General features: G+C 45.7%; 2 protein-coding genes across 2 annotated transcripts; one reads left to right on the forward strand and one right to left on the reverse strand.

Annotated features, from left to right (window-relative positions):
* Positions 1-656: 656 nt before the first annotated feature.
* LOC134127353 (nematocyst expressed protein 4-like) lies at positions 657-3,712 on the reverse strand. Its single transcript, XM_062562075.1, has 2 exons — positions 2,896-3,712; positions 657-1,795 (listed from the first exon to the last, which is right to left on the reverse strand). The coding sequence occupies exons 1-2, from the start codon at positions 3,269-3,271 to the stop codon at positions 954-956; spliced, it is 1,218 nt and encodes a 405-aa protein (XP_062418059.1). The 5' UTR covers positions 3,272-3,712; the 3' UTR covers positions 657-953.
* Positions 3,703-14,214, forward strand: nadsyn1 (NAD synthetase 1). The gene is made up of 21 exons (XM_037488493.2): positions 3,703-3,918; positions 4,856-4,916; positions 5,045-5,161; positions 5,290-5,343; positions 5,456-5,545; positions 6,295-6,346; positions 6,442-6,530; positions 6,652-6,769; positions 6,891-7,022; positions 7,151-7,222; positions 8,308-8,432; positions 8,552-8,600; positions 9,224-9,326; positions 10,012-10,180; positions 10,499-10,634; positions 10,731-10,837; positions 11,111-11,242; positions 11,540-11,609; positions 11,957-12,085; positions 12,720-12,896; positions 13,337-14,214. The coding sequence occupies exons 1-21, from the start codon at positions 3,834-3,836 to the stop codon at positions 13,436-13,438; spliced, it is 2,169 nt and encodes a 722-aa protein (XP_037344390.2). The 5' UTR covers positions 3,703-3,833; the 3' UTR covers positions 13,439-14,214.
* Positions 14,215-14,230: the final 16 nt, after the last annotated feature.

A 14,230-nucleotide genomic window follows, 5' to 3' on the forward strand; every position in this document is an offset into this window, starting at 1 on the left:
GAATGTTAGCAACAAGCTACTTGCTCACTTACTCCAGTGAGGCGTTCCCACAGCCCTCCAGCTGGTCCTCTGGGCAGCCATCCTTCAGTGAGCGAATGGTCACCCTGGATGTAGTCCAGGAAGTTGAGTCTCTGAAACAGAAGAATAGAAAGTATTTCAACTAATCTGCTCTCCATCTGGTCCTGGGAGTGGAATGTGAGTATTACTTTTTAGAGGTCAAAGTGTGGACCTGGATGTCCGGCAGGAACACAGAGTCTGGCTCTTCCTCCTTTGCTGCTCCCTGTGTGGACATCAGAGCGCTTCTTGTGATGCTGCAGACTGAGAAAGATTATCTTTGCATGACATAACAAATGATCTGTGAACAAATAGATGACGAAAGCAGTTTATATTAAATAATATTACTTTGTATTCAAGTTATAGGTCACTGTCTCAACAAAACAGACACTGGTACTTACTTTTTCACATGGGAAACAAAATGGGAAAAAAAACAGTATGAGAAGTAATTGTTAAATATTAGGAATTTTCATAACCGTATCTCCTATATTTTGGGCCATATAAAGGCCTCTCTAACCTCGCAAGTTTAACTTACTCTGTTGTCATCAGTTTTCACTGATTTCTTCACTCTTGACCTGTAAAGGAATGCGGGGGGGGGGGGGGGGGGTAGGGTGTATAAAAGCATTTTTGTCTTCTTCAGCCCTACCAGATGCAAAGGCTACTTGCTTGGGGTGTCAACGCCTCTGCCAGTCCCAAAGGCCGGCCCTCAGGATGAAAGAAGTTGATGGATCCACCGTGCAAAGATGAAGACAGAAAAGCCCCAGTGCAAGACGCTACATGGGGGACACTAGCCCTGCCAGACGCAGAGGCTACCATGGCAACCACTGTTCCTGCTGCAAGTGGACTCAGTGGTTGCTCCAAAGCTTCCCGGAGGATTGTCACTCCGAGTTGCTGTCTTCTCACCACCGTGCCCTCTTCGCAGCAGACTCCTCCCCGTCGCTCTCTTCCCTGGGTTGTTTTGTGGAGAAGTCGAGGCCAGAAGGAGATTCAAGGACATCTGCATCCAGGAGCTCATCAAAAGAATCTTCTGGGGGCACTGGGCCAATGTCTTCAATGTCCAGCACAGGGACCAGAAATGGAAACTCACCCTCGCCATCAAAGACCTCCTCCTCATCGGGTAGCCCTAACCTGTACCTTTCAAGCATACGGTCAATTTCATTGTTCATATCATCATCATCATCATCATCATCACCAGCATCATCATTGTCATCTTCACCATCATCATTAAAGAGGTCAGCGTGAAAGACAGCAGGAGGATGGTGAGGGTGAGCGTGAAGAACATTACCGCCAGCCTGAGCAGCAAAAGGATAAGCATAGGGAGGAGCAAAGGGAGCAGGGTAGGGAGGAGCAGAGGGAGCAGGGTAGGGAGGAGCAGAGGGAGCAGGGTAGGGAGGAGCAAAGGGAACGGCGTAGGGTGGGGCAAATGGAGCAGGGTAGGGAGGCGCAAAGGGAGCAGGATAGGGAGGAGCAAAGGGAACGGCGTAGGGTGGGGCAAAGGGAGCAGGGTATGGAGAAGGAAAGGGAGCAGGGTAGGGAGGAGCAAAGGGAGCAGGGTAGGGAGGCGCAAAGGGAGCAGCGTAGGGAGGAGGAAGAGGAACCTGCTGACCGTCCCCGCTGGGGGGCTCGGCCTCAACCTCCTGCAGCTCGTCCACGCCTTCCTCCTCGTCCTCCTCGTAATCCGGAAGGACCACGTCGTGGAGAGGCCTCTCCACGACAGGGCGGTCAGCGAACTGGTGCCAAACTGGGTAGAACAAATTCATTAAAAAAAGTTACATTCACAACCAACACAAAGCTACCACCTTAAAGCAATACCTAATACGGTGCAGTTATGTTACGGCTATTTAAAACATTAAGGCAGAGTGAGAGGGATCTTAGCCAATCAGAAGCTCCACGTGTGCTCCGTGTAATAATAATGTTACATCTACACATTTGGCTTTCCAAGTTGTTGTAGCATATTGGACTGCTAAAAAATGTTTAATAAGGTTTGCACAATTTTTTTTTTAAAGCAGACAAGATGATCTTAGTCTGGTTTAAAAGGATCTCATGTCACATCAGTGATTATCAGAAGCGAATATGAAGATGCTCCACACCGTGTGGACTTACTAAGGTAAAGGTCAGTGTGCACCGGCACAAACTATCGATTGACTCGATTCAGTGAGAGGTGACACTATTTCCACTATTCTCTTTAGTTTCTGATTAATAAATAAATCGTTTTATGTGCAGAGACCCGCGTTCACATGGGTGACTGCCTTCAATAAACAAGACGGGTCTGTAAAATATCCACACGGAAACATGTTGCAAACTAAGCTAACGTGAGGTCCATTAGCTGTAAAGAGCTAACGTTAAAGTTGACTGCATCTCTTTCTTTCAGGCTCTTGAATGAATATCTGAGTCAGGTGTAAAATGGAGCTGTTTAAACCTGCGCCTTCTAAAGTTCGCTTCCGAAAGTGATGATTCAAAAAACTTTCTTTCTTCCCCAACGTTCTTGCGTGACTGCCGACGGCGCCATTTTGTCTCCCCAATTTCCGAGACAAACTTGAAAAAAATAGATGCATTTAAGCAAAAATAGTAAAACCATTTAAATCCCTATACATGTGTTGACACATTACACGCCGTCCCAGCCAGGAACAACGCGCTCGTAACGTTTAATTACCATTTACACGGCCAGGTGTGCCCCAAATCACTTTCTCCATCGTTTGCTAGCTTAAATTCTGAACGTTCCATTTCTTAATATTCAACATTTACCGTTATTAAGTGCATTTTTTTACTGAGATGAGCCACTCCTGCATGCTACGAACATTAATAATCACATTGATGTGAAAACATGAAAAGATGTCTTACGTCCAAAGGCAAGGATCCACTGTCTGACTCTGCTCAGCAGGGGCTCCATGGCAGGGGGTCCGCTGGAAGACTTCGCCTCCTCCACGTAGCACTCGTTAGTGTTACTGTAACACTCGTTAGTGTTACAGTAGCACTCGTTAGTGTTACTGTAACACTCGTTAGTGTTACTGTAGCACTCGTTAGTGTTACTGTAACACTCGTTAGTGTTACTGTAACACTCGGTTCTCCAACAGTTGTTATCCGCAAGTAGATTTCCACAATATCGGGCCTCAGACTGTTCAACTCGTTCAACACAGCTACACTCATCAAGTTCAACAGCAGAAGTGAATTCTGGAAGGCCAGCAGCGCTCAGGTGACCTCGGGGAAACGTCACCATTCTGTTGCCATGGCGTTTGCTCACGCAAAACGCACGCTATCGCTGTGCGTGAGGCTGATTTAAAGTAGTAGATTGTGCACATGTGTTTGGACTCCTTTGTACAACAGGTGCTTTCCTCCATTGAGTACATTTGTCTTTCCTGATACTAAATCACATTCTCAATCAAGTTTGAAAAAAACACCTACGGCAAACCCATGGTCGTAAGTTACTCATTTATGTCGCTACGACCACCGGAGGAACCTACGACCGACCATCGCCACCTGGCGATCCGACACTTGACAGATTCATCAGGTTCAACACCCGGAGGACAGGCCAGAAACGGACTTGTTTTGTCGGAGACTGAAGTAATGTCTCCTTCGTCCGGTGGGGGGCAGTGACGTGCTCCCCAGCGACCTCAGCGCCCAAATGACACAAGTAGACGAAGAAGAAGACTCGCCGAGCATTTCCAAGTTGACTGTCTCCCGCATGCTCTCCATGACCGACGGGCAGATATTGCTCCAGTATTGATCTGTACCAGAACGTGACACCTTTACCGATAGATAGAGTCACTTAGACGGCGGACATGGGGCGGAAAGCGACCCTCGCGACGTGCTCCTTGAACCAGTGGGCTTTGGACTTTGAAGGGAACCTGGAGCGGATCCTGAAGAGTAAGTGGACGATCACAGACCGTGACTCCTCCTGCTTTATGGTTTTTGATAACGATGTCCACGTGAATGCAGATGGTCGTTCAAGAGCATGCAAACAGACGTTTGCAAGTTCGCAAGTTTCCTCTGACTTAAAGGCAACGTAAAACTCGAACTGATCAGCTGGATATTGATCACAAGTCGCGTGACAGCCCCTGAACACGCAGTGACGTGTGAACGCGAGCGTTCCTTCCTCGCAGGGTTCTGGGTCCAGTCCGTCGCAAGTTACACAATCCACCAGAGCCACCACCTAACCCCGCACGGTGCTGCCCTCTCGCGATAAGCAACGCTACCCCCCTGTACTTTAGTGATTTGTGCTTTTGAAGCAAACAAAACCACTCCTGACTTCAGTGGTGCCATACTGAAGCCTCTAGTGGAGGAACTGAACATTATGACGACAATAAAATAGTCGGACAGCAAGATCAAATTCATCGCTCCCCCAGTTTTGGCGAAACAGAAGTACAACGTGTAGTAAAGTTAGACAAATGTTCATATGGACGTTGAAAGTGTGACATTGTTTTGGCCCAAATGGAACAGAATGGACACACAACCAGCAACATTCCTGTCATTCAACTGAACTCTGCCCCCCACCCACATCTCCCCCAGTGACTGTACTCCCCCCCCCCCCCCCCTTCACCCTGGCTTGACTGCCACACACCTTCCTCCAGCCACTGAACACATGCACTGTTATTGCACAACTATTTCTTACTGCACATATCTATTTATTCACTACTACACTTTACATTTGCACATACTCTGCACTTTTTGCTATTTTGCACTTCTGGTTGGATGTTAAACTGCATTTCGTTGCCTCAGTACTTGTACCCTGTGCAATGACAATAATGTTGAATCTAATCTAATCTAATTCCTGCCTGCTGCGTGTCTGTGTTTGTCTCTGCAGGCATTGAGATCGCCAAAGCTCACGGCGCCAAATACAGACTGGGCCCGGAGCTGGAGATCTGGTAAGACCGGGTTCACACTAACACGAGTGTGTGACTAGTTTGATCATTCATGTATTACCAGTACTTTCATTAGCTGCCGATTTGATATGATTAGAGTTTGATTTCCACGCTTCCCGTTGCCTTTACAGCGGTTATGGCTGCGCAGACCACTTCTATGAGTCGGACACGTTGCTCCACAGCTTTCAGGTCCTTGGGAAGCTTCTAGAGTCTCCTGTCTGCCAGGACATCATCTGTGACGTGGGCATGTGGGTACTACGTCCACACCGGCACAAAAGCACAATGCAGCCTGGCTGTTTTTTTTTTTTCACTCAGTTTTAGTTTGGAGGAAAGGGTTTTGAAGGTGAGCGTTTGTATTTGTCTGTGTTCCCCTCAGGCCCATCATGCATCATAATGTGCGCTACAACTGTCGGGTCCTTTTCCTTAACAGGTACGTCGGCACCAGTCAAGTCACTCATCAGTCATCAGTCTAATAAATGCACTTTGTGTGAGTGGACGCATACATATACTTTGTCGCTGAACATTTGTCCTTCATCCTATAGAAAGATACTGCTGATCAGACCTAAGATGCTGATGGCCAACTACGGGGTCTACAGAGAGCTGCGCTGGTTCTCACCTTGGAAGCATTTAAGGTCGGCCAAAGACACGTTGTGGACATGTAGGAAGGACGTTAGAGTCCCCTTCTCTGGGGCCCTTTGTGACCTGCTGATACCCGGGGGTCTGAATACTAAAGCGGCTCTACACAAAATATGTCTACTTTAAATGTTGTTCAGTACAATATAGCTTTTAAGATTAGCTTCGCTCGAAGATTGGGTGCTAATACAAAGCGTGGTAGCACCTGAACGTGCTGAACTGCGAAGCTGTCTTGCTCATGTCGCTTGTTAGCTAACGTGCTAACGTCACCAGACCCTGAAGAGACGGAATAGTAACTAAACGAGATGGAACGCTGGAACATGCTAAGCTAATGCTAACTGCAGCTAAAACCACAATGCTTATTTCTGTAGTGGCAGTGGAGTAAAGAAGCTGCGTTTACATATGCGCTGTAAAAAGGTGTGTTGTTTTTAGGATAATCAGTGCGGCCTTTGAACTAAGGCCCAAAGCATAGATGGAATTTAGTTCAATTACATCACATGTTATTTAGCTGTCGCGTTTATCCAAAGCGACTTACATTGCATCATAACCCATGCGTTACATTTTGCCTGGGGAGCCATTAGGGGTTGGCTGTCTTGCTCAGGGACACTTTGGGGGCAAATGGGGCAGCCGGGATTCACAACGCCAACCTTGCGGCGCACCACGCTACCCCATGCGGCACCATCGACAAATCGATTTTCCTTCAATGTTTGGCATGGGTATTGAAAATACTTGTGTCTTTGCTTGTAAGGCAGGTGGAGGAGTATTTTCTACCCCGAATAATCCAGGAGGTAACAGGACAGGTAAAAACAAAGACAAGCAAACTCTTATCATTTGTTTCTCCACTTGATACATGGTCAGTCAGTGTTTTTTCCCCACGGTTCTTTGCGTCCATCAGGACACAGTCCCTTTCGGCGACTGTGTGCTGTCCACAAAGGACACCTGCATCGGCACTGAGATATGCGCGGAGCTGTGGAACCCCAGAAGGTACAGCGCAGCTACGGGGGATTGCACGAGGGTGCATTGCTCGGATGCTGTGTTTGTTCTGTGCACTGACTGAAACAATTCTCCGGATTACTGACCATTTTTGTGTGTCTCTTTTTGTCAGCCCACACATTCAGATGGGTCTGGACGGGGTTGAAATATTTACAAATTCGTCCGCCAGCCACCATGAGCTCCGCAAAGCTGACCTAAGAGTCGACCTGGTCAGGTCGGCCACCATCAAGGTACACTTCAACTCTTTGACCGATCACCAGAGGGCAGTGCTGCACTGCTAATACAGGACCTGGTGCATCCGTAATATCCTGTATCAGTACTGCATTCAGCAACTCGATGGTGTCGTTCCAGAGTGGCGGAATCTACCTTTATGCCAACCAGAGGGGCTGTGATGGAGACCGCGTCTACTATGATGGTTGTGCCATGGTGGCCATCAACGGAGACATCGTGGCTCAGGGAGCACAGTTCTCTCTTAACGATGTGGTACGTTTGGAAACAAGTGGACCACACCTGTGTGCTATAACCAACAGATACCTGCTCATAAGGTCTTCTTGTAGTCGTAAATCATGAACTGTTATTGGAGGTTATAGGTGTGTGTGTGTGTGTTTCAGGAAGTGATTACAGCCACCCTTGACCTTGAGGATGTGCGAAGCTACCGAGGGGAAATTTGTCAGCCAAACATGGTGAGACCCTCCAATGTACAAAGTTGCAGAATCATGGTTTGTTACTTTTCATTTCACTTATATTCACTATTGCCCCTCCATCCCTTCTTGGTTATTGCTTTTTTATGACCTTAGCTGTACTTTGCATTTATGATCCGGGAGTATAGTGAACATTGCAAACATTGTACTTGCCCTTGTTTTGTCCACAAAAAGCCAAAGGGATTTTTCTATTGACTTTGGGATTCCTGCAGAAAATAGTCACACATGACTTCACCACAAACTGCCTTTGTAAGGTTTCTGTAGCGTGAGCGCAATAATCGTAAAAGGCTTCCAGTATAACGCTAACACAGTATTTAAGGCATGGCTGTTTCTAGAGTAGAGCGTCTCTGGGCGATAAAGCAGGTCTGACTCTTGTATTTCACATATGACAGCTAATGAGGGTACAACAGGGGCCCCGCTCTCATGAAGAAGGTGTGTTTCTCTTTACAGGCCCGTGAGCGGGCGCCTCCTCTTTAAACACTAAGCTAGGTCCATGTCTGATCTCCTGCCATGAGGTCGCCTCTAGAATCATGCTTTTGACTATAAATGGAGACTGGACAAAGAATGCAGAACTGCAATATGTCCAAGTACAAATAAATTACAAAAATGAAAGCTGCACCAATCAATATCTTTATGTCAACAATGGATGAAAGGACTATGTTTGGTGTAAAATGAGTCATTTCTAGTCGCAAACCCACAGAGATTTACTCTGAAGCCCCCCTCAGTTCTACACAGCTTTTAAGCCTCTTTTTGCCCGATGTTTCGGTATCATGGCCCTCGTCTTCGCTGTCTGGTTTCCTGCAGCTGTTTTCAGTTTCAAACCCGCTTTGCACTGCCGGCTCGACACCAAGCAGCAGACGCACTATTAGCGACTAGCTGGAGCTTACGTGGAGCATTTATTCAGCGTGGTATTTTGTTCAGGCATTGGTGGAGATTAAAACGGCAAAAGGAGTAGCTATTGGAATGTAAAAATCAACTGTTTCTAGCCTCTTTGGTAGGTTTAGTTTGAAAGTCAGACAAACAGCTGGTGAACTATTGTTTGTGAAAGTGTTTCACTCTTGTTGTAGGAAACTGAACCCAAACCGTGCCACAGGGTCAAAGTTGACTTTTCTTTATCCAGTGGTGACGATATGTACCTCCCTACCCACCAACCAATACCATTGCACTTCCATTCCCCAGAGGAAGAGATCAGGTACAGATGCATATATTTACTTCGTTTTATGTTCGAGCAGAAAACTATTGAGTGGCTTTTTTAATGGTCCAAGTGAAGAAACCCAGCAACCACAGCCTTTTCTCCCCTGTGTTGTTCAGTCTCGGGCCGGCCTGCTGGCTGTGGGACTACCTGAGGAGAAGTGGACAGGTGAGGACAGACAGACACACACACACACACACACACACCCCAAATAGTGCCGCACTGTGTGATTAGAAGTCTCAGTCGGCCTTTTGCTTAGCCCCGCCCCTCGATGCTACCCAGCTAAGGTTTGAGAGCTACCAAAGGGCCCACGCTGTCACTATCTTCACTCCCTGAACAAATAATATCACATGTCTGGAAAAACATGAATGCACTTTCATTGGGTCGAACTGATTTGGCCGTGAAAAAGATAAAGCTCAAAGTTCATAAGTCCACTGTCGCATCACGTGTTCTTCCATCTTAAATGCCCTTCTGTCACAGTTGTCAATTATTTTTTTTTGTCGTTCAGAAGCAGCATGTGCAGACATTCAGTAGCTAGCGGTACAGTAGTTGATGCCATACTAATGTACTTGGCTATTTATAGCGTAGGTTCTAGCTTAAATTCCTAACAATCGCTGCTCAAGTTGCGTGGAAACGGGTAGTTTCAGAACGAGTATCACAGTCACAAAACGTGTAACCTTGTCAGCTCCAAACTTGTCGTTGAAATGTTAAATGATGTCCCGAGTCTATGGAGCCGACGGAGGCGGCGATGCTACGCTATGATGGGCCAATGCTTCCGATTTGTGTCCCAGGCTGGTTTCCTGTTGCCTCTGAGCGGGGGTGTGGACAGCTCCTCCACGGCCTGCATTGTCCACTCGATGTGCGTGCTGATCTGCCGGGCCGTAGAGGACGGCAGTGAGTACCATCCCATTTGTTTTCAGACTAATGTGCACACACTGAGTCTCCAAATCTGACTCTCTTGTTTAAAGCTTAAGGGTGGTATTATTTAATATGTCCATATTTTCAACAAAAGATGAAACCAGCAGGAATGTAACCTCCAGCAAGGTGTGTGTGTGTGTGTGTGTGTGTGTGTGTGTGTGTGTGTGTGTGTGTGTGTGTGTGTGTGTGTGTGTGTGTGTGTGTGTGTGTGTGTGTGTGTGTGTGTGTGTGTGTGTGTGTGTGTGTGTGTGTGTGTGTGTGTGTGTGTGTGTGTGTGTGTGTGTGTCCGTCAAAGCCTCACATGTCTTCTTCCTCTGAACGCGTAGAATTCCTCTATTTAAAACACATCGATGAGCCACACTGTCGCTTCATGATCATACACGCACGCAGTTATTCATTCTTACTCAATCCGCAATTTATGCAAAGTAAATCCGCTGCTGAAAATCGTCAACAACTAAATTGCTGCTTGAGTAACGTCTGTTGAAAGCTACAGTGACTCATGGTCATAGGAATGTTCCAAAAAATGTATATTTGTGAGGTCAGGCCTTTGTGTCAGGAGCCGCTGACGGGTTTGGAGTGTAAGAATGTAGAAGACACTGTATGTTTTAGAGATTTGTTGGAAATGAAAGTGTTCTCTCTCTCCCTTTCTTTCTCTCATCAGACAGCCAGGTACTGGAGGATGTCCGCAGAGTTGTAGCGGATGCCTCCTACCGCCCTGAGCACCCGAGGGAGCTGTGCGGTCACATCTTCACCACTTGCTACATGGCCAGCGAAAACTCCTCAGAGGACACATGCAGCAGGGCCAAAGGCCTGGCCAATCAGATCGGCAGGTAGGGGGGCGTCCAACCTGAAGGGCCATAGCATGGGGCTATATGTGGATATATGGGATATAGGTATTTTATGCAATAGGAAATTAAAACTTAAGCATATATTGGGAATGGAATAGTAAAAACAATCAATGCAAAACCACACCTACAGTATAAAGAGATATATTGATATCAGATAATGTCAAAGATAAAAGCTTATCTGAATAAATGAATCAAGGACCAACCTGATCCATATGGCATGACCAATATCAACTTAAGCTTATGACCGATGATATATGTTAAATGAACATTTAACTTTACCGTTTGTGTCTTTGTCTGCAGCACACACATAAACATAAACATAGATATGGCAGTGAAAGGCATTCTGGGTATCTTCTCAGTGTGTACTGGCAAGTGGCCTCAGTTTTGTGTCAACGGAGGAAGCCACAGAGAGAACCTGGCTCTGCAGAACGTACAGGTACGACTCTCACTCTTCTATTATCAGCGCTGCTGGCGGTCCTGTACTCACTTTGTGTGTGTGTGTGTGTGTTTGTGTGTGTGTGTTCGTTCCCAGGCCCGTGTCAGGATGGTCCTGGCCTACCTGTTTGCCCAGCTGGGTCTGTGGGCCCGGGGGAAGCCAGGCGGATTGCTGGTTCTGGGATCAGCCAACGTAGACGAAAGGTATTACTGGTGCTTGTCCCCGCCCACGTACATGTCTGTGATAGTTAATATTCCAGTTCCACAAGGTAGAAACAGCTTAAAGCTGGTAACACTTTGAAGAGACATGGACGCTGTTTGGCCCACGCCGTAGATCTATTTTTCACCATTTCTTAAGCCTTCAGCAACCCACTAATTGTGATTGACAGGCTGTAGCTAGAGCAGTGCATCTACAGAAATATGAATGCTTTCTTAGTGGAGAATGTTCCAGCCCAATAACCCCCCCCCCCCCCTCAGTTTGACAGGCTACTTCACAAAGTACGACTGCTCGAGTGCTGACATCAACCCCATCGGAGGCATCAGCAAGACGGACCTGAAGAGCTTCCTGGTCTACTGTGTCGAGCAGTTCCAGCTCACCGCTCTGAGAGGGTGAGGTCAGCTGTGTAGCGTACCTGTCGGTGCTCAGAGCGTAGGTGGAAGGGTTAAAAGGCTGAAGCAGGAACCGGCTCCAGTCTGTTACCCTCTTTTCCAAACTCTAAACCTTCAAAAAGCAAATAAGCCAATCCAAAATTGGAGGGCGGGCGTTAATTTAATTTGTTTGAGAATATTTTACCGTCATTTGTTTTGAGAGAATTTGCATGCTACGGTGTCATGGGCCATAAAGACGTTGCCAAATGCTGCAAGCAGCAAACGAAGCATCTGCTGTGGTTTTGGTTTCCTCTGCAGCATCCTGTCGGCTCCGCCCACAGCTGAGCTGGAGCCGCTGAAGGACGGCCAGGTGTCACAAACCGATGAGGTGAGAAACAAAGCCCAGTTCTCGGAAGGTTTCGGCCCTGGGGGTAGAGAGGGGGGGGGCGGAAGTGGGGAAGAGGCTTATTACTCCCCACCTTCTTTTTTTTTTTTTTTTTTTGACCCATGTGAGCCCAATACATGTGTATATAATCCTATTAATCGTAATTCCATTTATGTAAATACTTTATTTTGAAAAAGAGACTCTTATCCTTACGCTACCTTAGCCAAGTATTCCCCAGCTTTCCCCGTCGGTTCGGTTGTCAGCAGTATTTGTTTTGGTTAATTGTTTTCTTTACTTCACGTGACCTTTAGGCCAGACTTCCACTAACCGCCTCGCGTCTCCCTCCTCAGGCCGACATGGGACTGACCTACTCCGAGTTGTCTGTGATCGGGCGGCTAAGGAAGATCTCCAAGTGCGGCCCCTTCAGTATGTTCTGTAAACTCATCCACACGTGGAGGGACGCGCTCTCACCCGCAGAGGTCAGTTACACCGATATTCCACTCCGTTATTCCCCCGGGAGGAATGATGGAGGGAAGGAATGAGCTCCGCCAAAGTAAAATGCAGAGAAGACGCTTTCTGGCCAAGAGTGGAAGCAGGATTATGCAAAGATCTATGTATTTTTTTCATTTAGAATCTAGAATATTCTGAATCTTTGGACCAAAATATGTATATATATTCATGTAGTAGCTATTTTGTTCTTGCCAATAGTGTGATACATTTTCTTGCTTGCTTTGTAAGATTTATCAAGTATAATCCTTTCGAAAAATCCTGCTGCAATAAAATCCGATGCAATACAGGTGATTGTGTATGCTAGTGCAAATTTATTAAGATACTACTCTTAGATATAACATTACTAAAATGTTATGCGATGGTGGCATCAAACCCTGTTTTTTTCAAGTGTCCTTATTACAAAAATTATTAATAATGGCTAAATAGTGGCTCCATTGTGTAAATATAGACAAACTGCTAGTTTTGTACAATGTCAGCTTTAATATTAAGAGAATTGACAACATTTCAAAATGCGTCTCTTGAACACCGATGTTGCATATTAGGCATTAGACAGTTAATTAGGATCAAGAAACAACAGCGTGTCATTGGCATTCTTTTCCCCAGGTGGCCCAGAAGGTGAAGCACTTCTTCCGGATGTACTCGATGAACCGCCACAAAATGACCACGGTGACGCCGTCCTACCACGCCGAGAGCTACAGCCCCGACGACAACCGCTTTGACCTCCGACCTTTCCTCTACAACACGCGCTGGGCCTGGCAGTTCAGGAGCATCGACGAGCAGGTAGCTTTGCGTTTGGTAGAGCTGGACTTTTACCTGCTGCCGCACAGCTGATTACAACGTCAATAACCCTCCTGCACACAATATGTTTATCTCTGAATACAAGACAATTCTTTTCTACAGTCGTCCCGAAAAAAAGATTTTAACAAGACGAGGATTGTATTTTGATTCATAAAAACGTCTGGCAGTAGTAGCTTAAATGTAGTTCAAGCTGCTTAGAATGTAAATGTATGATAATTCCCACTTACTAGATTTTAAAAGCTCTCCTCCTGTGGATTTAAATGAACATCCATTTTTTACATTGTAACATTATCAGCGAAACTTAATATTCATTCACAAATATTTAAACTATGATCCGTCAAACTAGGAAGGCACACATTCACCAAACAGGCTTTTGTTTCACCTACTGATCATGAACACTCCGTCTTTACCTTGTCTTTTAGATCCCACTGCTGAGGGTTCCTTTGCTGGTGGCTGCTGCTGGAGGGGCATCCTGGCAGGGCGGAATGAAGGAGGCCCCGCCTCAAGCAGGACCTTTACCTTAAGGATAATCACAATTAAATATTTTTCATATTTACAGTATGTGATTAGTTTGCATATTTGTCAAAATCATGGTGGTATGTTTGACTGGAAATGTATTTTAAAGCTACGGTCCTCCAATTACCTTACATTATTTTTTTTTTATGTATATCTATAGCTTTAAGAAATTATATTTATATTATGATTTAAAGTTCATGCTTCAATTGTTGAGGTGGTAAAATCCTTTGTTGTCACAGAGGAAAAGGATACAGATTTTAATATGTATTGTTCTCATTGCTATCCTGTATTAAGAGAATTTAGCGATGCTTGTGGCTCATTGACTGTACTGTATTATGTAATGTGTATTATTCATAATACACATTCTGCCCACACACTCACTGTAGGAATGTCCTGGGATGTTTCTTTTGGGGGGTTTAACAAAATGACTAAACAAACCAATGATTCTACGAGGCTGGTTCAAACTTAAAAATGAAATTACTTTTACAGTATGGTTTGTTTTAAGTTTAATGACAAAAGGAATTCCTTTACGTGGAGGATGCATTAAGGAATGCAGTGGCATAGAAGGAAAAAAATAACGTTTAATTAGTTGTGATAGGGTTGATTACGGTTTTATAATTTCATGCTCGCTGTCAAATTAGACAGTTTATTTGAACACTTGTTATGGGGACTGACTGTCTAGATGGTAACCTGCATTTTATGAAAACTTGCAGCAAGTCTTGCTGCCCATTGAGCATCATCAACCATTCACAATGTCTGGTTTCTGCTGTTTCTCAAGCGTGCGTGAGAATTAAAGGGTG

This window comes from Pungitius pungitius, chromosome 4 (assembly GCF_949316345.1).
Source record: "Pungitius pungitius chromosome 4, fPunPun2.1, whole genome shotgun sequence".
Taxonomy (NCBI): Eukaryota; Metazoa; Chordata; class Actinopteri; order Perciformes; family Gasterosteidae; genus Pungitius; species Pungitius pungitius.